This window comes from Sardina pilchardus, chromosome 21, assembly GCF_963854185.1.
Source record: "Sardina pilchardus chromosome 21, fSarPil1.1, whole genome shotgun sequence".
NCBI lineage: Eukaryota > Metazoa > Chordata > Actinopteri > Clupeiformes > Clupeidae > Sardina > Sardina pilchardus.
In genome coordinates this window covers 27,228,624-27,253,836 of record NC_085014.1, presented here as the reverse complement: position 1 = coordinate 27,253,836, position 25,213 = coordinate 27,228,624, and the positions used below count along the sequence as shown (strand labels likewise).

The window sequence follows — 25,213 nt, the reverse complement described above, 5'->3', positions numbered from 1 at the left end:
AAATAAAATATAGTTTTATGAAATACAGTCTTCTCAAAACAAATTCTTGTTCATAACGTAGGTATTGTAAAGGCGTCCCTGAGACGTAAGTGTTACATTACGTTGATCAACATTTTATTTTGGCCCATGCATGTGTATACCATTGAAGACTAAAACAGAGACCCTCAGAATTAAACGGTGCAATGTGTGATGCGCGGGAGAGCTTGACGTATCACGCACACTGGACGGGGACAACGTGCAAGCAGCTTCTGAATCAGTCTTTCATTACAGCTCATCTTATCTGCCACAAGAACAAGTCAGCGAGGAGTTTACAGTGCATTGGCTGGCTTCTGTCTATTCCCGTTATAGTTCCTTGTAGTTTTGGTCTTGGATGAAAATTGCTGGTCAGTAATCAGCTAGTGAAGGCAACGAGGGAAGTTTTCGATGCAGCTGAGGATGCTCATCCTGAACATTTACTTCGCTGATCAGGATCTGGACCGTTGTTAAAAGATTACTTATGCTACAGTTAGACGAATGTGTCCTGTAGTTAACTGATTTCTTTCATGTGTTCTTAAACCGTGCGTTATTCGCTTTTCGTTCATTAGTCATGACTGGAATCGTATCAGGTGCGCTTATTCTTTTCGTCCTGTTCTTGCCGTCCACCCGACCCAGCAGCCAGGTGCTCAACTGCCACGAAGTGCGTTCATCTTTCCAGTCTCTATATCCAGGAATGAAGTGGGCACCAGAAACGCCCGTGTCAGGTAATTGCATGATGAATTTAGCCTACATTTACATAGCCGTGTATGATCCTCAAGAATTATGCACAATGCTATGGCTGCGCAACTTTTGTCTTTGTGTCACATTTGATAGCACACTGTAGGCAGTACGAAGTCATTAAAATACTGATTTTTTTTTTTAATTCACTCCAAATTCTGACTGAAGCATACAAGCAACAACCAGTGAAAAAGTGAACGTATTCACAGAACTGCATTAGCGTTTCCAATTGTGTCTGCACTCTATGAGCTGCGCCGTGCACACCTTTTGGGATTTAGAATAAAAATAATTTAGGCCTACAGTTAAATGTATAGGCTTATACTAGTGGTTAACCCCAAGTCTTTCTCCCTTCCATTTAGCCTATTTGTTTAGAGTTGGGTAGCCAAATGGGCTTCATTGGGCAATAGGTTATGTAGGCTGTTTGATCATGGGAATTGTTTAAGGTGACTAATGAAGACTTGGCAAAAGAAAATCATACGATGAATTGGCCGTCAAAACCGAGGCTATGCATTTTAGGTGTTTGCATGGCAGCTGTTGAGCATCTGCCCTGTGTGTGTAATGTAAAGGCCACTACACAGTCAGTTTACTATTTTGAGTTGTAATAAAAGTTGTTAACATTTTGTTGTCTGCGAGATAAAATAAGAACTATTTTGCATTTTCTGTTAGTGTGATGGTCATTTTCTTCAATGACCTTCAGGTGAGGTGAGTGCAGTAGTTTTGTGTCTCATTAGCGCTGCCTGGATATCTGACCTATGTGACGCGAGGCACATTAATATGCTGCTGCTCCTTTCAGAAAAAGAACATTTCATTCAACTTGCATTGTTTGCAAGGAGGTTGCAAAACAACTTTGTTGTGACTGTTGCTGCTACTGCTGCTGACTACCAGTGAAAATGAGCAAATTTACAAACCTCAGCCTAGTTAAATAAATAAATGCATGAATAAAACAGTGTCTACAGATATTATGATAGCCTACCATCATGTTCTCTTCATAAGGGTTTAAATCAGGCCCATACAACCACTAAGTGAGCATGGCCAATATTCAACTACACAGCCTCCTATTTCAGTGGATAGCATTAACTCAACAGTAGGCTATTTCCTATTTCTCTGCTTGTGAAGAAGGCTTAGGGTGTGGTTGAACAGTTGTCAATTATATTTGCCATCAGTCTAACCTATCAGTTTTAAATACTTTTGACTTTTCCAGCAATTTTCACTTGCAGTGACTTTAATTGGTCACATTCCAATCGAGTTGTGAGTATGTTTTGGGAATGTGTGTGCCAAGGCTCCTAACTGTTAATTCATTAAGCAAGTACCTTGGTCATTTTAAATGGTCCAATCTGTTTTTTTAAAGTCAAGAGAAGATTTAGCTTTGTAGTTGACATAGTTCACATATATTTTCGACAGAATTTAAACTTTCCTTGCTATTCACATTAAGGCCGTGTTATGATGTTAGGGAACAGTGCATTACATATCCTATTGGAGGGGGCAAGGATATATTTGTGTGTGGTTTGGTTGTGATTGAGATGGAGCTGAGGTGTTTTTGTATTTACCCATAACCCCGTTAAAGTTACTAAAGATGCTAGAGTTGCCTACATGTAAACTGTATTGGACTAACAGTCAAAATGCAGAAGAAGACTTGATGTGTGTTTAGTATAAGTAAATTCAGTGCATTCAGATTTTCGAGACCCGCAATTCGTGGTCCCTGGAGTGGATGGTTTTGGGGGAAAGCATCCCTCAGGATGACAAAGTCTCAATCCCCCAACCTTGGCTTCACTGGACGCCACATTTGGTCCTGCAATTAGCACCGTGCCAAAACCTTTTGCTTGCTGTTCGAATCATTATGTAAATTGATACTTTCTCTTGTCGCCAAAGCACCGCTGGCCTGAAGTGTTAATTGGACGTTTTAGTGTCATGTCAGACCAGAGAGTGTTTCAGGTTAATTGTTTTCACTCACCATGACATATTAGCAATTCATGCCTTGGCCAGCACTGAAGTGGTGTAGAAACAATTTTCAAAAGCTGTTCAGTTTTTTGAGAACGTTCCACCAGGGTGCGGGAGGAGACCTCGCTGATGCTATGACTGTGCAAATGGGAGGGGATGAGTAGATGGAGAGAAGTCACATTTTAGGTTACATTCAAAGGCCATATCTCAGCTGCTGGTGAAGACGTATATCTTATTCCACATCCATATCCAGTGCACGTATTTACGTGGCCTTGGAGTTGCAAATGAATGTGGACAGTCTTAATGTTAATTGGAAATGGGAGTATTTCTGGACCCAGTGGCGTATCTGTCACTGGGGTTCCACAGAGACCTGAGGCTGGTGGGTAAGATTTATTGCTTTGCTAGGATTATGTCTCTAAAGATAACTGATAATGCTCCTTTTTTGTTGGGATTATTTTTACAAGTTAATGTCTACAGTGTCTGCTATTGTTTGTCGCCTGTTGTTGACTACCTGTACTTCAAGCAGCACTAAAGATTTGCTCTCAGAGCCCCCCTACAGTTGAGAAGCGCAATACTAAACAAACTATATGCATTTTTTTGCTAGAAAGTATGAACAAAACTCCGATATGGGCTCCGGGGTGGTTGGGCAGTGTTCCTAACCCGAACACAGAAAAATGCTGGATTGCTAGGTTGGTAACCACTTATAGAGAGCCGCTCAGACAGAAGTGCCGTTTGAGGTTAGGTGCCATCAAAATGAAACATTATGTTAAGGCAAAAAACTCTCATGGGTGCCGTTAAAAGGTATATTTACATTATGAATGATTCCCCCTTAATTGTGGTTCCTCCTGCTCCCATCAATGCAACTGTGAATGGCACTGGCCTACGCACTACATTAATAATATGTATTAGAATTTGATGGTAGGCCAGCAACACTGATATTAAGCTGTTTTGTTATGAATGAGTATACAGTATAGGTCACTTGCCTGATATGTGTCTGGGATTGTGCGTTTGGTTACTTGAGGTCAGGAATCATGAGGTAGTACAGGAATCTTGAGCTAATACAGGAATCATGAGGTAGTGCAGAAATCTTGAGTTAGTACAGGAATCATGAGGTAGTATACGAATCTGGAGCTAATACATGAATCATGAGGTAGTGCAGAAATCTTGAGTTAGTACAGGAATCATGAGGTAGTATACGAATCTGGAGCTAATACATGAATCATGAGGTAGTACAGGAATCTTGAGCTAATGCAGGAATCATGAGGTAGTATAGAAATCATGATTTAGTACAGAAGCATATCTCCAGTACACCCCTCAGAATTCTAATCATGCTGCATATGGGTGCGAGGGGGGCACGCACTGGGCACCCCCCCCCCCCCCCCTGCTCTGCTCAGTCTGCTGCGTTTTAAAAGGACTGCAGATGCAGAGCGTCTGGGCTCGGCCCGCGCAGATCAGGCATTAATAAGAGCGAGATGTCAACGCATAATGGACAACTTGCTTGTTATTCTGTCGCAGAACTCCTTTTGCGCCAGCTCCCTCTTGGCCACGCTGACCTGCATACAAACCACCACAGATGGGTTGAGAGCATCGCTCTCCGTCCTACTGGGGCGGGGGGGGGGGGGGGGGGGGGGAGAAAGAAAGAGAGAGAGAGAGAGAGAGAGAGAGGGTGGGCTTATTTGTCGGTGTCAGGGAGCTGAAGAGGACAGGAAATGGAGCCAGGGCTAATAATGACTGACACTCCCACTAAGCCCGCTTGGAAACGAGGCCCCGAGTAATTAGTGGAGACGGGTGCAGGGGGTCAGGAGCAGCTGGCGACGCGCTGTCCCGGGAATGGGCACGAAGCGGGCACAGGGAGTGCGGCCCGGTCCAGTTCTGCCCTGGCTGCTGCCCGCGGCCCCATTGAGCTGGTCGGGGGAAGCGGGCGGCAGGAGCCAGTGTGCCGGTGGTGCGCCCGCACAGAGGACACGGATCATAACGTATGCATAGAGCAAGACTGACCTTCTGTAAGAATGGCCTTTATGTCCCATCTAAATGGATGGTTGGTGTTCTTTCAGTGCTTCTGACGAGGGAGGTCAACGGGGCGGTCACATTCATGTCTTTAGAATAAAAAGTCATTATCTGCTCTTCAGCGGCCCTTCAATAGCATTTATGGTGGCAGAGGCTCATCTCATCAGAGGTATAATTACACCATATAGAAATGACGGGAGTCGGCGCTGGGTTTGATCCACACTGGGTTGAGAGATTATTGGACTATCCCTGTGTGGAAGGTTAAGCATATTCCAGAGAATCATTATGTGATCTGTGGCAGGCACAAAAAAAAGATGAAAGCTAGTTATTTTTTTCCCTTTTTAGCTTTAGGAAAGAATAAAAACACTAATGGCGCCAGAGGACAAAAGTGAGGCTGTGAGAGAGGGGTAAAAAAAAAAGAAAAAGACATTCGGCACTTCTACTCGGAGCCCCCAAGTCCTAATTACATTGTTCCGATGATTGCCCTCTGAAATTGTCTTGGTTTAATCACGCTCATTTATTTATGCATGGTATCATTTCAGTGAATTCAGATGCTGCTGGAGCCTTGGAGAGGACTGTCAAGTTTCCCTCTCAACTCCACTGTCACATTACTCTATAATTTATGTCTCTAATGAAGGCCTTTTAACATTCTCTATAACTTAACCCAGAGACTCTTTTGGTTTTTCCTCCTTGTCTAGTGCTTCCATTAAACTTGCATGCTGCTAGCTTTATAATTGGCGCGGAGACGCTGGTATTTATGCATGCAGCATGTTCTCCTGAGTGTCTCTGGGCTTGTTAGGGGATGAGCTGGGGGCTGGCGTGTGTACACAGCGCGCTCGCCCGGCTCGCCAGAGCTGTCATGTCCCGCTCTCCGCTGACAGCAGCGATTCACTGGGCCCGGACCCCACGGAGGACACAAGCCCCCACAGGCTGCGGGGAGGGAGAGGGGACGCTGTGGAGGGAGACGGTGCGGGGGAGTTGAGACGCTCCTACTGTAGGTACAGTGGAGGAAAGCGCTGCTGTGAAATATGGGAGACTGGAAGGGAAGCAGAGAGAGAGAGATGGAAGGGAAGAGAGAGAGAGAGAGATTGAAGGAAAGCAGAGAGGGAGAGATGGGAGGGAAGTAGAGGGAGAGAGAGAGATGGAAGGAGGGAAAGCAGAGAGAGATGGAAGGAAAGCAGAGAGGGGGAGATGGAAGGGAAGTAGAGGGAGGGAGCTGGAAGAGGAGACAGAGAAGGAAACGGGAGGAAAGGGAAGAAAGCGGAAAGACCAGAGGGGGGAGAGTCGAGAGAGAGCGAGAGGAGGGGTGCCAACCCGAGTGTAGAACTCGGCTGATAGTTTTGTTTTGGTCGGGAGCTGATTAAAAGTGAGAGGAACACCGTCTGCCAGCTGAGCCGCTAATATGCTCCAGTTTGACACCAGTGGCGCTTTTCACTCCTCTGATTTGAGGATGGGCACCAAGCCGCTCGTCCCGCGGCGAGCCGGGCCCAGACCCGGGGAGGAGGAGCGCGCGGCGCGCTGTGAACATATTGCTGCGGAGCCGGGCAGAGCGTCGGAGAGAGAGAGAGAGAGAGAGAGTGATGAAGGCGGCGAATGTTAGAACAGATTGGAGCTGCTGCTGGCTGTGGCAGTCAGACAGAGAAGCGGGAGCGTGAGGGAAGAAGAGTGGGAGGATGGCTGGAGGTGGATGCCTGGGCGGTGCGGCCCACATGTTTTGGGAGCAGGACACGAGCAGAGCCGTGTATCTCCCCCGGGGGGGCCTCAACACACCAGGGCTTCCATCAAGCAGCCTCCCTTCCCTAGGCAGGCTTTATTTAGAGACACAGCCATATTTTTTCTCTCTCTCTCTCTATGTTGATTCTGGATTGTGTGGGGAAATGATCTTGCTGTCGAGGGCCTCGCTGCTCTGAACTTCTCTAATGAAATGCATTTATCATCGGTGAGCTGCGGAGCGGCATATGAAATTGTCTGTTTTGCTGAAGATAATTACCAAAACCTCCCTCTCCCGCATGCACCTTCCCCCCCCCCCCCACCCAACGTCTGTTTCATACCTGCTCCCTCATCGCTCAGCGGGCCATTGACGGCTTAATAATTTCCCCCAGCAAAGGTCTGAAATTAGCTTGATGCTATCTGTCGCCAACCCTTTTTGCAGGTATTGATTTAGGATATTAAGCCTGTCAGTGGCCATATAAAGAAGGCTCTGTATGACTGACATGGGAGTGGCTCTCTCTCTCCCAATGCGTCCCTTGCTACTCTGCAGGTATGACAGAGATGTCTGTGTTTCTGTCCATGTCCCTCTGCTTATTCCCTTCCTTCCCTTCATATGGAATGGGCTTTAATATTACAGGAGATTTTACTGGCAAGGTGAGCCCCGTTTTATCCCTGAGGTCTGGGTTCGCTCAGAAGGGTGATGAAAATGGCACAGTTTTGTTCTCTCTGGTTAACTGCAGCAGATAGATTAAGATGCTATTTTGAAACAGATTGCAGCCATAATATTGAATAGAACAGACAGTGAAATGGAGAATCATTCATTTTTTAAGAGTAGCTAGCTTTATGTTGTCTTTTGAAGGTTTGTAAGAAAATGGCCTAGCAAATCATTTGTTATAAAAGCACAAAGACAGTCTGAAGTCATACACACCAGTTCAGTTTCTCAGCCGTTGTAAAGATTTCATTAACTAAGAAGTGTCCTGTAAAAAATGTTTATTATTTTCAAGATTTTTCTTTTAGGCAGTTCCACAATTGCACTTGTTAAAACTGGAGGCATTTTATGATATCCAACATCCAACATCCAACATGGTTGGCTAGAAATCTGCAGGCTGTCTTTGAAACTGTATTTTGAGAACAACTTCAGTGCTTTTGCTCAAACTCTCTGATAGCCTCAAGGTATCAATACAAGGTTTTCACACATGAAGCCAGTCTGGTTGGAAAAACCTGGACAATTTCTCCTGCTGTTTTCTCCGTATATCACGTCCGGCTGTTCAATCACTGGCCCCCTCTCGCCATAACGGTTGGTAATTCTGTTTTCATTTGACTGCCTGAGGTGACTCGCCTGGAAGACAGACTTTCAAGTTCATTTCTATCCAGGCCCTCACAAGTTTTGCGAAATGGCCTTCATCACATTTTCCTGTGTCTGTATTCGGCAATGAATTCCTCGGCTCTCATCTTCTCTTTTTTTCCCCCTCCTCTCCTCTCCTCTCCTCTCCTCTTTTCTTCCCACACCTTCTTTTTCTCCAGACCTCTCCCTGCGTGTGTTCAGCAAAGCTCTGGGGGATTCACTGATGTTTGTTTACAGCACTATCAGTGAACTGGTGTCATTTAGACAACCTCTGGTAAATCATTTAGACAAGACTGCTACCTCCTGCCCCACATATAAAGATTTCAGTTTGTTAGGAAGAGATGTACGCAGACACAAGCAGAGAGAGATGGAGTCTGTCGCCGTAGATTTAATTCTCCTTCTATTTGAAACATTGTAGACTTGCGCAGTACTTTAGTCATCATTTTGTCTCTTTGCGAGGAGTGTAGATGCTAAATATGGATGCTTGGATGGATGAATGAATGTTGTTGTGCTGTTGTGATGGCCTCATTTGCCTGCATGAACTGTAGCTCTTGTTGTGGAGTCTAAGGTGTAAAGAGAATACATTAGAATGACAGAGAGCTCTCCGTTTTTGTGTTTTGTCAGGCTGAGCGACTCACCTGTATCACACAAACTATTCTCAAACGAAAACCATGAAAAAATAGAGAGCTTTGTCATTTTTTTTCATTGTATTGAAACGGCCTCCACTCAGTTTATGGAGGTCCAGTGCTCATTAAGTGGATACGGTAGACATCTCTGGTCACAACAGCCTTGATGCTTCAAGAATAAAAAAAAATCCACAAAATGAAGTCCATTCTGCAGAGCTACAATATTTGTTGAAACAAATTCAGTTCCAATCATTTATCCAAGGCCACACACATTTCACTCACCTTTTAGCCAGGGAACGTAATCATCCTTGGCACTCACTCTTCCCATTGAATTCCCAGCTGTGTCCTCTTCAAAAAGGTTTAATTATGCCCTTTTGACAAACAGCCTATAAACCTCGTAGCGGGGGACAGAAGATACGGCATATTGCATGTCCTTGCTTCATACCACTACTTTTGCATCAGAAAATGTTTTCCTCGGTGCATTTTTCTCCTGTCCAGTTTTGTGAGAGTTTTACCAATACAACTTATTCTTCCACAGTGTGAGATTACAATGCTGTGGGCTGTGGGAGACTCTTTGGGTGTAATCTTTGTTTGGAGCTTATTCCTTCAGAAAGAAAGTGCTTTGTTTGTTTCCTGGGTAATTGCAGTAGAAACTTGAAACATTACAAAGAAAGGAATGTGGATGAATTAAAGGGGGTTCAATTAAGTCACAGGCTATGTGTGGCTTTTTTTTTTTTATTGGAGGCTGAAACACAATTCCATTCCGTGAAAGAAATGATTGCGCGAGCCGGTCACATAACCAATTGCCTATTTTCCACCCCGTTCTCTCTCACGAATATGGTTTCTCACCTCATTAGACAAAGAATGAAGGAACAACAGTATTGGGTCTTAATTGAGTCCCCCCCCCCCCCCCTTCTCTGGTCTCTTCCTGCTCTCTCCCAGGTGCAGATCTTCAGGTGTGCCAGCCCAAAGGCCCGACCTGCTGCACACGCAAGATGGAGGAGCGCTACCTGGTCTCTGCCAAGCAGAACATGGAGTCCAGTCTGCAGGCCACCAGCGCCCAGCTCAAGCTCCTGATCATCCAGAACGCAGCCCTTTTCCAAGGTGAGCTCGCCCCAAACATGCTCATTTCATGCACAACCTCCATCCATGGCCTCCGCTAACGGTCTTAACCGTGATAAGTGAACGAGTCAACTTCTCTTAAGTTTGGTGATGTGTCATGAACTCGGTCAATACAGGTCCAATAAGTGTCATCTGGTTACAGTACCTGATGCACAAAGTCGCCGGTGCCTCTCCTTGGGCACTATTGATGTGTTTGTGTTTCCAAAGATGGACAGTCCCAGTGGAGGTAAACAATTGGTTGCCGGGAGACAGAGGTAGGTCTGTGTGCTGATAAACGACTCCCCCTGACACGCCAATTAAACGGCCGGTGTAATTTGGCGTGAGTGGATCGTCTGTGCTTATTGCTTTACACTAACAGCATTAGGGAGAGCACGGAGGCTTTCCTGGGTCTCCTTCTTGGAAAGGGGTTCGATGCTAATTGCTTCAGCATTCGGGTCCCTGGAAGAACTCCCTAAACAGCCCACAGAGCCTCTGAAAACATCCTGGGCCTGTCTAGTCTTATTTCCCCCCAACTCCCATCGGTGAATTGAGACTGCCTAGTTGGAAATATCTTTCTCCCTTCTCTCAGTATCTATCTCTCTAGCCTCTTTCTATCTCTCTCTCTCTCTCTTTCCATCACCCCACCCGCGGCTTTTTTCCTCTCCCGCTCGCTTTCTCATTTATTCTTTTGTTCTTTTTTTCTTTAGCCAAAGATCAAAGGGCTGTGCTCTCTGCTCCCGCTCCTGTCTCTTTCTCTCTCCCTCTCTCTCTCTCTTTCTCTCCCTTCTCTAGCCCTCTCTCTCGCCTTCTCTCTCTACCCCTCCCTCTATCCCCAAACCGACCTGCCTTTTCTCTCACACTCTGCCGACTGCACTGCAGATTTGGAACTTTGAAGTCAACTTTATCAAGCAATCATGAAAGCCAGGAGACACTTTTTTTTTGATTGGGGGGATCTGATGACAAGCCCTTTGCGTCAGGAGAGGGAGCATCGCTGCACTTTGCAAGCGGAGCTCTTTGATTGGGTCCCTTTGCTTCCTGTCTGCCAGGCGGCAACAGTCACTCCACCAATCTCCAGCACGCGCTCTGATCTTCATCTGCAGCGCCAGCACTAGTCCTCCAGGGTCTTACTGTAGTGGCCTACAGTACTGCGTCAGCCTGTCACTGGAGACAGCCCCGCTTCTGGCATGAAAAGCGCTCTGTGAAATGCGATATGCGTGTGTGCAATAGGCCCATGGATTTAGCGTGTTTTGTACTATGGTGTACGCGTGTAGCGCTGAAGCGTTCACAGTTGCGTAGGAGATGGGATTGGTCTGTGTTCTCATGTTGGCATGCATCGGCGGAGCCGTGTTTACTACGCATCAGAATGAGAGAGAGAGGGAGAGAGAGAGAGAGGGAGAGAGAGATAGAGAGAGAGAGAGAGAGAGAGAGACTTGGCTTCTCAAGTGTGGCCCTGACACTCCCACTGCAATATAAATAGGCAGTGCCTTCAGAGCCGCTGTGCAAAGACTCCTTCATACCCAAGGAGTCCTGTGATCTCTGGAGAGAGAGCTCTGATCTGGCACTCTCCTTCAGAGGCCCATGATGATATCGCTTTAAAGAAATGGATGCATTTCTGTGAGCACAATGCATCCATGAGCGGTGGTTGGTTTGCATAGTGTCAGCTTGAAATAATCCTTATCTCTGCATTAATGTATTTATCTGTCTGCGTGCATCTATGCATTCACACACACACACACACACACACACACACACACACACACACACGCTGTAGAGGTTGATGGAGGTAAAAAAGAACAGAGCAGGCAAAGGACGGTGTGCTGAAGTATCGGAGAATAACAACATAATCTAACAATGACACACCTCATCCATATGTGATATATGGTATACAATCTTTCAGTGGTGCATAGTTATTCACAGCATTCCAAGGATTGTGTTTTGTATTTGTCTTAATCGTAAAATGTATTTTTGAATGTGATCAATGCGTGGCCTTGGTGATAGAAATTGGCTGTATTTTCTGTTTCCATCACAGCATAGCTCTACCTAAAGGCTTTTGATCTAAAGGATCATTTTCCAGGGCTTTAACAAAATGGTGGTAATTGTGGTGCATTTGTATTCAACAGTAAATAGATCTATTAGGATTAATTTGAGTGTGTCAGAGCTGAGCGGAATTGTGATAATTGCTGTGCATTTTTTTGTGCACCATTAAACAGGCAGATTTGGATTAAATATGTGCCTGTTAAAGTAGTCAGTAGTCAAATGTGAGTGACGGCTCTGTGAGCTTGTGCATTAAACAGTAGATGAGGAAACCACATGGGTGATTATTAGAATGCAGACAGGAATCACAGAATGTTGAAGACAGTCAGTCAGTCAGTTATTCAGTCAGTCAGTCCATCAGGTCTGCTCTGAGAAAAAAAAAATCTCATCAGTGGATTTGCTTTGCCCTGTCATTTCCAGTGATGGACAGTTCTAATTCATGTTCACAGGAGGAGAGGGGAGGTGGAGGGGGGCTGCGGACTGAGGCAACAGAGTGGCTGGTTGACATGGTGGTCCATGAGGCTCGGGGCTTAGGCTTGGAGAAAGACCTTCAGATTCCATTTGGTCACGGATAGCCTTCTCTTCCAATAATATAAATATATAAAGTTTACCCCCCGTAGAGTAAGTTTTAATAAGTTAAGAGTCTCTTTTGCGCGCTCTCACTCTCGCTCTGTGTGTGTGTGTGTGTGTGTGTGTGTGTGTGTGTGTGTGTGTGGATGTGTGGATACAAGCATGCTGAGTTGCTGCCTATATTTACTCTCCTTGTCAGTGGCAGGCTCTAAACCTGCGCCCACAAATGAGCTGCAGTCAGATTCACCTCACTGACGCTGGGGTGCCAAGGGATACACATGCACACACACACACACACACACACACACACACACAAACACACACACGCACATATCCACTGGCATATACGCACATATGCTTTGGCTTTCATCCCTTTCCCCTCCCTCTCAAAGTTGGCGTTTCTCGGGCCCCTGAGAGAGGCGGAGGACTTGGGCGCGATGATCAGAGGCCCGGACGTGGGGAGAGCAAAGGAGACGAGGAGGAGCGCAGAGGAGACGAGGAGCAGAGCGGCCTCTCTCACCTAAACCCAGTCGCCGGCTCATAAAGGCACTTGGCACAGCGGGGCCACCAAGTGCCCAAGGTAGACAACAGAGAACAAAAAGCACTGCTCTGTACACAAGCGGATGGGGAGGGCACATATATCAACAAGTTTCTCTGTGTTTGCGCGCACTCACTCGCTTGCTCACTCGCTCGCTTGCTCACTCGCTCGCTCCCTCGCTCTCCTCTCCAGCATGAAAGGGAAAACTGGGGCGGAGGGTCCCAGATGGCGGCGAGAAGGACAGCCCTGTAGGATACCCGCGGAGCCACTCCCTCCCGGGGCTCCCTCGGGGCCCGGAGCCGTGACGGTGGCAGCGGAGGCTGGCTCGCCCGGGCGCTGCCTGGAAGGGGAGCCCTCCATTGTTTATCCGCCCGAGAAGCGAGTCCGACCGCAGAGTGTACAGTGCGTCCCACGCCGACGGAAAGCCCCGGGGAGCTCCGCTTATGGCTGAGGGGGGTTGAACTCTGACTAATGCCCGCGGTGGTGCAGGCGCGCTGGAGAAAAAGTCCTTGTGCTGAAGTCAGCCAGTGTTTACCTGGAAATACAATTGCTTATGCAGTGCAAGGGCAGACCTGATTTCTTTCCCCTTGCTCAGAAGTCGAGTGGGAAAGTCGATTCTTGCTTTCTCTTTCTCCTCTTGCTGTCGAAAACAGAACTTGAATATACTGTGTAAGTGTATATATACTTGTACTGTATATACTGTGTAGCATCTGAAAGACACAGTATTTCAGACTCTACAGTGCTGTTAGCATTGCATTATTGTGGATAGGAGGACATTATGAGGTTTGATTGCTGTTAGGGATCTGAACTCTCAGCATGATTGAAATGTAGGATCAAAAAACGCAGCCTCTCTTCCCTCCGTTCCTCATGTGAGACGGCCCCCTGTTGGCCCAGCACGTCCTGGCCACATTTGTGAACACGTGTTGATCGGCGAGCAAGCATCCCATTAGCACTTTAAACAAGAGCAGGGAAGCCTCTATCGACAGTCAGTCCACTGGATGAGTTTTAATTAACGTTAAATGTACACGGGATTAGAGCGGCTCGCCCCACTGACCCCCTGCTGAGGTGCGGAGGCTGACCTTGAGATTCGGCTGCCCGGCGCAAGCGGCCCACGTGGACGAAATAATGAGCTCGGGCCGCACACAAATCAGTGGCAGCGGCGGCGGCGGCGGAGATGACGGGCGGGTCAGGGTCTCGCGGAGCGGAGCATCTTCTCACGCTGTTTTCGCGGGTAATCAAGGCTCCAGAAAATGGCCTTGCGATTGTTAGTTGCCACAATCCATCTGCCCTGCTTTAGGTGCGCCGGTTTAGTTCTTTTCTCTCTCTCTCTCTCTCTCTCTCTCTCTCGCTCTCTCTCTCTGAGTTGTGAAATTGGTTGGGTCAGCCGCACGCTCTCTTGTGCGCTGGCATCTCGGGAGAGATGGCCCCGGAGACGAGCTGTCATGAGGGAGAAGCGGATGGATGAGAGGGGAAGCCCCAAAGCCCCAGAAACAGACAAATCGGTGGGGCACCGGGGACTTATTCCACCAGATAGATTTCTGTCTGCTTGCCCTCATGGAATTTGATTGCACAAGCTTAGCATTCAAGCCACTTGGCTCACAAGGTATCCTCCCTCCGCTCCGAGCCCATCTTCAAGATTTCTTGCCTATGTTCCCCCATGGAGTCATTTTCTGTGGAGAAAAACTTTTCACTCAGAAGTAGTAACGGCTCTGTAGATTGGCATAGTGCTAAGGCCGCCACAAATCGATTGAAGTTGTTTACTCACCGCCTAGGGCGAGCGCAATAACTTAATAACGGGGAGAGGCGGCTGCGCCGTCTCTCAAACAAGCCTACTGTGTCTCGTTCAGCAGACAATTTGGAATTAACTGCCCATTACCACTTCTTTCTCTATCAACTTGTAATTAGTTTCTACCCCACACTCCCTTTCATTGTTGTTATTATCATTGCCGTATATGCTCATTTGCTTTGGCAAGATGGGATCGTTGGCGCGTTTGCGGCAACTCCGCCGGGTACCTAACTCATGTGGATATTGATTCCGCGCGGAGCGCCCGTAATCCTGTCAGTGATCTTTCTCCCCTGGCTCGGTGCTATCGTTAAGCAGAATGGAGCCGCGGAGGCTTAGCGAATTAGGGAGGGCTTAGCATGTGCCAGCGCCGAGTCTGGAGGGAGCCCCCTCTGCACATCAGTGAGTCAGCGCCAGGTCCCACTAGACCTGCGGCCGGCTCCGGCTGCCGAGGAGGTGATATTTACTGCCCGGCCCCGGCTCCTCTTTTTACGAGGTGTAGTGTAAACTGCCATCGGCGAGCCACCGCCGTCAGGGCCGTTTGCAAATATGACACAGATGGGGGTCATCACGGGCAGCTGTCCGTAACCTCGCGCACATTAGCGGGGAGTGCTGCTCTGGGCACGAGGAGAGCAGACACGCTCAGGCGAAGCAGCAGAGAAGCTATTAGATGAAGTAACAAAATCTCCTCAGTAAGTAAACAAGCTCTGCTAAAGATGAGGGTTTTACAGACACTTAGTCTGCTCAAAGCATATTCATCCAAATGACCCAGTAAATTAAATGATATATATCACGGATAAGTACTGTCATTGCGGCACGTCATATTAATACATTGAACATTGATTAAACGCCATGACATTGATTTGATTGTTTGTTTTTATTCTTGACTGATGTCTAATGCCCCTTAGATCCGTAAAGGGATTTAATGTGCTTGAGTGTCTGAGACGGATCTTTGCTTTTAAACTGATAAATAAACCGATATCCTCTTCAGTTTGTCCTGAGCAACTGCTCAGTCATATGCAGCCAAGTGAACAAGGGAGCCATTAGTCTGGTGTTATGTCACTCAGGCAGCCGAAGAACTTTGTTCGAATTAACAGGATTTAGAGCTGAGTCGTCTAACAACTGTCTTAGCTTTTCAAGTGGCAGAGTTAAAAGTGTGCATAAGAGGCGAAGCTAATTTTTCCCGGCGACGGCGCGTGGGCCAAGGCAGTTGTTCAGCGAGCTTGTTGTCTTACGGCTTTTTTTTCTTTCTCCCTAGCTCTGTTTTTTTCCTCCATGTGTTTAATCGCCCTGGCGACTTTTGATTCTCACCGCTTGCCTTCCCCAAAATTCGGCATCTGCCTCTCTGCTGATAGTGTGTCGGCCGGTCGTCTCGGCATGGGGTGCATTTGCATACTATTTCAACCACAGCTTGGGAAATCTTCAATAGCGGAAGCATTATCGCCCTGGAAAGAATGGAGAGGCCCTGTGAGGGAGAGTTTCATGTCGGAGCCGAGTGGAGCTTCGCTCGTGCAGCGGCTGGTATTATTTCACTCGAAGGCTGATATCTCCGTCGAGATAAAGGCTAGGTCTCAGTGACATTCAGGCTTGTCGAGGACTACCACTGTGAATGTCCAGATGTGAGGGCATGATGGACAAATCGGCGTAAAACTGGACGATGCGTGATTTCTTCTGCCTTCCCTTTGTTTGCCCGATGCATTACCCTCGGCAAATGACACGCATGCACAGACGTTCTGGCTTTGCGTGCACAAACCCATTGTGGCTCTTTGTGTCTCTCCCTTCCTCTCCCCGCAGCCTGCATACGCTCCCCCACATCTACTCACTTTCTCACTCTCCCGCTCTCCTGCATACACATGCTCGCTCCCATGCAGACGTGCAGGTATGGATTTTCCGACACATTTTCTGCCTTAGGGAAGCCTGTGTCTGGTCTATACTCCTCAGACACATATATTCACACCACCCCTTCTCTCCATCTCCCCTCCTCTTTTACTGTCTCTCAAGTGCAGACACACACATACACACACACACACACACACACACACACACACACACACACACACACACACACACCCCTCACCCACAAACACACACAGGTATGGATTTTTGTCCACACTTTTGCCCCAGGGGGCTGATGTGTTGTCGGGTTGTTGGGGGGACTGAGGAAAGAGCTTGTCTCTCACAGCTCAGTGATAATTGAGCCAGACGCTGTCATTCCCGCGCGGAGCCTCCAGCCCATCCAATCTATGAAGCGCCACCTTAGGTGTGTCCCAGTGCCCGTAAAAAGGGATGTCCTTCCACTTAACGTCCGTGTGGCACTGGCCTGTTTTACACAGCTCAGTGGGTTCTATAACAGCCTCCTCTCGCTATTAGTGGGTCATACTTAATATTCTGGAACGGGAAGCTAATGCATGATAAAACGCTTCCAAAGGCGATAAAGGTTGCTGTGATTATTTTAGCCTTTTTGATCACTAAATATTTTGTGTTTTTGTGTGCGTTTTTGAAGTTGATGGGGGAGAGAAAAAAAAATCAATAATGACTATGCAATTCATCCAGCATTTGTTGTGTTGTGTGATCTTGGGAATGCTGATGCGGTAATTTGTCTTTGCGCAAGCACCCTGTAAAAGTCTTTTTGAAGAACCTTTTTTAAAGAACCGTTCTAATTACTGCTCCCCCCCTTACCCCCCCCCCCCCCCCCGCGCGCGTGCGTCAGTCTCTCCCGCTCTGTAAAGATGTTGCCCGCCGTGTCAGGCGTCGGGTGCTGCGTCTCTGATGCGTCTGCGTGGGGTCGCTGACAGCTCATTAAGAGATGCGGCAGCTCTTTACAGGGTGCACTAGTTTGACTCTGACTCACGATTGTTGGCCTGTTTTTTTGGGGGGCTTTTTTTCTCGGGAACAAACTTGGCTCGGGTTTTTTGCTGCTGCTTTCTATTTGTCGCCGGCGAACTGCGCTAATGATGTGGGCTGTTGCGTGTCTCTCTTGTTGGGTTTCATCATGGAAAACAAACAAACAGTGTGCTGCTCCCAGATCAAAGTGTTATTTGAAATTGGTATCATCAAACACAGCCCAGTTGGCGGAGTGCTTCCCCTCAACTCTGCTGCTGAGAGAGAGGGGGAGAGAGGGAGAGAGGGAGAGAGGGAGAGAGAGAGGAAGCGAGCGAGAGCGAGAGAGAAATGAGAGGATGGGGGAGAATTTTTGTTTTCCTCAGTGTACTGCTGACTGGATTATGGTCAGAGGGGGAGCAGAAGCCAGAGAAGTGAGCAGGGGGCAGCAGGCATTAGAATGCCAAGAGGCTCTCCATAGAGTTCCGCTGCACATACACAGCGCGCGCCGAGCGCACAAGCCGAGGACTTTCAATTTCATCTGCAGAAACACAGTCATTACCATCAACTGGCGCCCTCCCCTTCGTTGCAGCCATTGTTTGGAGTGCATGGAAAGAGGCCACTGGCAAAACTAGGAATGATTATGTTATGAAGGACCTGGGAGAGGGAAGCAGAGATACTGTCCTGTAATTTCGCCGTTTTGATTTATGGCCAAACATTTGTGTTTGTGAAGGGAAAGCGGTAGGCTTTGCAGCCAGTATAGCATCCTTATGTTGGCTCAATGCAGAAAGAATGGGAGCTATAAAGAACCATGCACAGCAACCATGGCAAGACAGGAAATGAAGGTGGAGAACAAATCTATCAATTGATGTCTCCTTATCGGACCTAAAACAGGGCCTGGAAGATGTATTTATGGGTGCTCTTTACAGTAACCGATGATGTGTCCGGGCACTGTACGATATAATACTGTAAATAATCAGAATTTTACCGTGTTCATTAATCAATAGGAATGCGATGAAAATGTCTTATATTTCCCATCTGACGGATCAGCAGAAAGACAATCTGGGCCTCATCCAGCGTTATGAAAGCGCCTCCATCATCATGTGGATTTTTCATAGGAATTGTAGTAGCCCTTTTTTTAAAGTAGAACTGTCTTTGCCAAGTACCGATCTCATTTTGGGCTATATTCACCATTGAGTTGAATTGCGTGAGATGTGTATTTTGAGGTGAATTGGGTGCAGGTGTGTATTTTGAGTTGAATTGGGTGAGGTTTGTATTTTGAGGTGAATTGGGTGAGGTTTGTATTTTGAGTTGAATTGCGTGAGATGTGTAGTTTGAGCTGAATTGGGTGAGGTGTGTATTTTGAGTTGAATTGGTGTGGTGTGGTGTGTATTTTGAGTTGAATTGGGTGAGATGTGTATTTTGAGTTGAATTGCGTGAGGTGTGTATTTTGAGTTGAATTGGGTGAGGTGTAGCCTAGAAATCTAGACGCACCCTAGCGGCCAAAAATATTTTTGCCTAGCAGGATGGTCTAGGGTCGCACCGTTGAGGCCAAGCCTGCGCTAGGCTCGAGTTCAGCCTAGCCAATCAGAACGCTCTATCTGTGTACGGAGTCCTTGAGCCCACCTTAGCTCACCTTCGGCTTCTGATAAGACGCCAGGGGGCTGGACCATGCGTCCTCGTTCGACGAGTTGTGTTTGAGACCGTATCGCACAACCATAGAGAAAAACAAAAGATGGATGAGGCTAACAAAGCGCGCTCGTTTGAATCGGCTTTGGAAGAGTTAGACTTGGGCTTTTCTTTGAAGTTTGAGCAGAAAGAAGCACTCAAGTCATTTGTTTTAAAGAAGGATGTATTTTGAGTTAAATTGGGTGATGTGTGTACAGTATTTTGAGTTGAATTGTGTGAGGTGTGTATTTTGAGTTGAATTAGGTGAGGTGTGTATTTTGAGTTGAATTGGGTGATGTGTGTACAGTATTTTGAGTTGAATTGTGTGAGGTGTGTATTTTGAGTTGAATTGTGTGAGGTGTGTATTTTGAGTTGAGTTGTGTGAGGTGTGTATTTTGAGCTGAGGTGAGCAGAAGCGAGTGGGTTCAGCTGTGGGGCTGTCTCTATATAAAGCACATGTGTGGCCATGCCAGGAGGGCTCATTCCATAATTGAAAGCCGCTGCTCTCTGACCGCCCCCTCCTCAGCCTTCCAGGCCGTCTGTTACCTCCTGTCAAATCCCAACTACAAATCCCATGCAAAATTAATGCATGTTAAATGGCTGCCATGCTCCTTCTGTTTTTCCGTCTTTTTTTTTTTTACCTTCTTTTTTCCCCCGCTCCCTGCCCGTACATGCTGGTGAGAGGTGTCTGCTTAGCGCTCTCACCTTTTGGCCCCTCTCCCCCGTGTCAGGGTTTGTCATCTCACCTCCCCGGGCTGCCGCCTCTGCCCCGCCTGCGTATTTAAAGGCCGGGGGAATGCATTTTTCATCAGGGCCAGCCGCTGCATTATTGAGCAGCTTACGCAACCCGTGAAGTCAGCCACCCAAACACGGCCATGGCAGAGGCCTGGGAGGTGACTGGGAGAGCGCGAGAGCAAGTGAGTAGGAGAGAGAGAGAGAGAGAGAGAGAGAGGGAGATGAAAAGATATCGTGAGAGGCAGTGAAAGGCTACTCTCTTTCAGGCACAGCATGTGGGCGGCGCTAGGTGGAAGGGGGGTCAAGCGCACTTGACCAACACCTACGCGCACCTGCGGTCAGAGTCCATATCGCATTCAGAGCAGATTTGGAGAGGCCATTTCCGCGGAGAGCGCGGCGCTGAGATTTGGGGAGATGCGCCAAACAGATGGGCTTTGTCAGGTCTCCAGCTGCTTAAAACAGTCGAGTGACCCCGCTGCCCTCAACCCCATTAGACTGGAGGTGTGCGAGTCCCGGGTCCCGCGGAGTGACCGCGTGAATAATTCAGCAGCAGGGGCTTGTCGGCCCAGCAGGTGAGTGTGTAGGTTGGATTGCCGGACGGGACCACCCCGGGGTTTGGAGCGGGGGCATTGTGGGATGCAGGAGGAGGGTGGAGAGAGAGAGAGAGGGAGAGGGCTGCGTGCTTGGCTGGGCTGATGTGAGGAGAAATGTTTGGGTGGGGGTGTCTGTCCCCAGCGCTCCCAGTTGAACCCCATCTACCCCCTCCCGTCTCCCCCTCCACCCTTCCCGTCTCCGCCCCTGCTCCTCGTACCCGGGACAGCAGCCGCTTAAGTGGGTGATGGAGGAAGTGCTCCGCCGCGCTCAATCACTCGCCTCCTCTCCATCTTTCCTCCGTCCTCCACCCCCCTGATATGGCCCTGCCGTGTGTCTGTCAGTGTCCATGGATCACACTGATGGATGAGAGGGTGAGGGTGCAGCCAGCTCCTCTGCCCGACGCCCTCCCTCCATCCCTCCATCCCTCCATCCCTCCCGGGCCCCCCTCGTGGCTGAGGTTCACCACAGCGAGAAATCAATGGATTGAAAAAGCGCTTTCCTGCTATTAGAGGAGATAGCACTCGGCGGCCCCTCAGATGAGCACTCTTTCTAGCGAGATGAAGCAGAGGCACTGAATAAATGAGAGTTCCCCCTGAACACTCGCTGTGCACACACACACACACACACACACACACACCCACCCACCCACACACATACACACACACACACACATACACACACACACACACACACACACACACACACACACACACACACACACACACACACACCACCCACCCACACACACCACACACATACACACACACACACACACACACACACACACACACACACACACACACACACACACACACACACACACACACACACACACACACACACACCCACCCACACACACCACACACATACACACACACCGCACTGTGAGCCCACCCTAAGTGAGTGAGTTGGCAGACTAAGAGAGCTCAGACTGAGTATGCTTGACTTAACCTCCAGCTTAACCTCACTATTAAAGATTTCCATCGATATCCCCGCTCCTCTGAAGCCAGCAGGTGAGGGATGAGCAAGAGAGGAGGCGCAGGAGGCGCGGGAGGAGATCAAGAGGGGGAGCGCGCGGGGGCGGCGGAACGGCGGGATCCGGGAGCTCAGCGCCAGGGATTACCTCACGGGCTGGCCCTCTTCCGCTCGCTTCCCAGCGGGAGCCGGCAGGAGGCTGCGAACCGGCTGGCTGCTCGGCTGGGTTTTCCACGGAGGTGTTGGGATTCACCGAGAGGTGGGAGAGGAAGGTGCTGAGGTGGTTGCCCAGGGCTTGCGTGGGGCAGGACAATGGGACAACGTAGACTCTACGGTGTAAGGAGGTAGTCAGGATGCTCCCCCCGGTTTACGTTGGACGAGCTCCTACCACCTCCACTGCTTGCCCACGGTGCCATGCAAGTGCTGTGGGAACGTTCTCCCAATGATGCCCCAGACAGGACCTGGCAGGAGCTCCCTGCCACCCGCTCACCCACCGCCTTTGGCGAGCCACCGGGGATGGAGGTGTTGGAGGTGTTGCAGGACGTCCCAGCCAGCCTGATTCAGAAGGTGCTACTCGCGCAGAGAGCTGCTTCAGTCACTCATCAGGGGATTAAACTCAAGCCCTGTGTCAGTCTTTGCTGAAGCTCTTCACACATTGTGGGTCGTGTTTTAGATTTCTGACGGATTTCATTTCAGCTATACGCTATCAAATCCATATAATAACGCAGCTCTCTCCACAGGCTCAGTCACTCTGGCTGTTTACCGTCAGCTCTTTGTCACGCTCCTCAGTGTTTCCTTATCTGACACGATCTACAGGCTATCTGTGGGATTCATCTCCTCTCCCGCAGCACAGGGCTGCCTGGATTAGGGAGTTCACACAGGTTCACGTTTGGATCCTCTGTTCAAACAACGGTGTCATTTTCCCAGCGTTGCTGAGCAGGGCTGCCTCACCGACTACTATGTAGATTAGATTTGTACTGCACACTACAGCCACTGCCGACAAGATGCTTGCTCTTCTCGGTCTGTGTAACATGCTTTTGTATTACTGTCTTTTTTGACCTCCCTGTGCTCTCTCTCTCTCTCTGTTTCTCTCTCTTTCTCTTTCTCCCTCTCTCTCTCTTTCTCCGTGTCTGTGTGTCTGTGTGTGTGTGTGTGTGTGTGTGTGTGTTGGTATGCATTTCTTAGGTCAACTCTGATTCCTTTCATCTGGCAGCCGTGTCCTGTTTGTTTGAGTGCCCGCGTGGTTCTGATTTGCATGCCCTGGTGGGTATCCCAGCGATATGGGAAGTCAGGGGGAGTTCACGGGTTCATGCAGTTTTAATCACTGGACTTACTTTCGTACTTTTCGCGAGCGAGCGCGTTCCTTCTCGTCCCCTGCACTCGGCTGCCCTGTTACGACACGTCTCGTGTCTCACGCCACGGAGAGAATCTGTGACATGTGGCTGCGTAGAGCCAGGCTGTGGCTTCGCCTCCCGGCAAGGTTAAAATGGCTCCTGTCCTTCACTTTGGCTCTGACATGGGTCTCCCTGGGCCCTCTTTGCCATTTCTTTCGTTCGTCGGTTCTCTCTATCAGCCTCTCCTGGATGTGTCTCGTGTGGACGGAGGGATATCCACTTTGGAGGTGTGATGAGGAGCGCTTCCATCTCTCACCCAGAGCTGGCCTCCCGCAAAGCCCCCTCCATCTGTCTGGCCCTCCCCTTCGCTTTCGCTCTCTCTAGCTCTCTGGCTCTCTCTCTCTCACACACAAACAAACACACGCACGCACACACGCACACACACGCACACACACACACACACGCACACAAACACACACACACACACACATACATACATATATATACGCACATATATATACGCACACACACTGTCTTTACGTTTATGATCAGTCACTCTCTGACACACACACACACACACACAGACATATAAACACACTCTCCCCTCTCTCTGTCTCTTTGTCTCTCCCGTCACAGACACACACACACACTCACTCACATGCACACACACACGGACACAAGCTGTGGTGTGTGAGGTAGAGGTGGTGCCTGTGTCTGTGCGTGGGCAGTGCCCATTGTGTGTGTGTGTGCGTGGGTGTGAGATAACACTTTTAAAAATCTGCCACAAAGACTCCATGCTGGTCTCAAACAAACACTTGTGCCATTGTCATTTGAATTGTGTTAGTATGAGCGCGTCAGGCACGCCGGTGTGTCCTTGAGTCCCCGCGCGTCTCTCCAGCTCCAGCTCCACACACAGCGCCAGCGCCTGGTCCCCTGACAGCGCTTGCCCTCCTGCTCCGCTTTTCAAAAGCATTATGAATAATTTTAGTGTTGAAAATGAAAATGTTCCTAAATAGACTGCTCACGACTTTAATTTATTCCTCATTCTCAGCCCAAAAACCCTCAGATGGTTACTGTACGACTGCATGGGCTATTTTAGACCCAACGCCACCAGCAGTAGAGCTGATCTGTTTTTTTACCAGTCAGGCAAAAATAGAGCTGATGAACTAGTGAAAAGCAATCATTACCAGACATAAGCATAGTAGCCACACTCATAAAGCAGGGAAGATAACAGGACCTGATAATAGAGGACTGTGTCAAAAGGGACAGGCTCTATGCAGAGTAATGACTCAAGACAGAATCAGAGGGTTATTAAACGTAATGAGCTGTACTACGCACCATCTCTCTTATGCCCCCCATGCGAGTGGAATGAGAAACAGGCCTAATGTGGGAATAGGAGAGGAGCTGCGCCCTACAGGTAAGAGGATGCCTGGAGCCACATGAAATCTCATATGCATAGTATGATTGCAGTCAATTCCCTGGGATGATGCAAAACTCCTCATGTCAAAACATGGCAATCTCACGAGGCCTTTCATCCAGTGCCTAAGCATCTGATTGCTCTATTCTGCCTCTGAGCTCTGGGTTTGCAGCATCTCTTGAGTGGTGCTTGAGCTATGGACGTGCAAGGAACGCTAGTCGCTGCTATTTTGTTTTATTAAAACAGAAACATTACAAATTATCCTTGCTTGGTGTAAATGGAAATTCAATGTGAAACCCTGCATGCTCTAAAAACACTCCCTTCCCCCACACTCACACAAATACAGACACACACACACACACACACACACACACACACACACACACACACACACACACAAACACACACACATTCACAGTTGCTGGAGGAGATGTTTGTCTCGGCGTCCCGGCGGACAGCAGTGCCACAGAAACGTGACATGACATGACACACACATCAGATGAACGCTGTCACTCAAATAAATATGTGTGTGATATCTCCAGTGTATGCATGTGTATGCGCGCGTATAGGTCTGATCCCAGCGGGACTGTGTCTGGGTTCACTTTACAGCCCCCTCCACGCTGCGCCGCGTTTGCAAACGCTCTTCATTAGTCCTCATTGCAGTCTCCGCTCGTCTCGGATCACGGCAGCAAACACCTCTCGGGCTGATTGCCCCGCAGCCGCTGGAACAAACAGAGCAGGCAGCAGGCGGCTCTTCATTTGGAGAAGCGCAGGGGCTCGGTGGCGAGGAGAGACGTGCGCGCGTGTCTTAAGTTTGGTTTTGTTTTGTTTTTTCTCGGCCGGAGGAGGGGAAGGTGGGAGCGGATGGAGGGAATGACGGATGAGGCGGCCGGGGCGGAGGGATGGAGGGGTGGAGGGTGGAGGGGGCTCTTGGCGGCGCGTGTCCCCGGCACGATGCTGTCTCATTAGGGACACGTTTGGCCAGAACCTCCTGCCACTAATCAAAGCCCATTATAGTGGATCAGCGTCTCTGTGCCAGGGGAGTCCTTGACGAAAAACTACATCTGTGTGTGTTTCTTTGTGTTGGATTTAGGGAGCGCGAGAAGGAGAACAAGAGAGAGAATCTATTTATGTTCATTACTTTGAGGAAGTGTGTGTGTGTGTGTACGCACATGCATGTGTGCGTGTGTGATTGCATGTTTCATAGTGCAGTGATATAGAGAAACATCAAAAGAGAATCTCTATACTGTATGTGTGGTATTGTG

The 25,213-nt window shown here is 48.6% G+C and overlaps 1 protein-coding gene across 2 annotated transcripts in view; it reads left to right on the top strand.

The window, feature by feature from the left end:
• The first annotated feature begins 311 nt into the window (after positions 1-311).
• Positions 312-25,213, top strand: part of gpc3 (glypican 3) — a 108,572-nt gene continuing 83,670 nt past the window's right edge. For both annotated transcript variants that reach the window (XM_062524566.1, XM_062524568.1), the window contains exons 1-2: positions 312-740; positions 9,322-9,483. In XM_062524566.1, the coding sequence (XP_062380550.1) occupies positions 587-740; positions 9,322-9,483 (316 nt within the window). In that variant the 5' untranslated portion in view covers positions 312-586. The remainder of the gene's footprint in view (positions 741-9,321; positions 9,484-25,213) is intronic.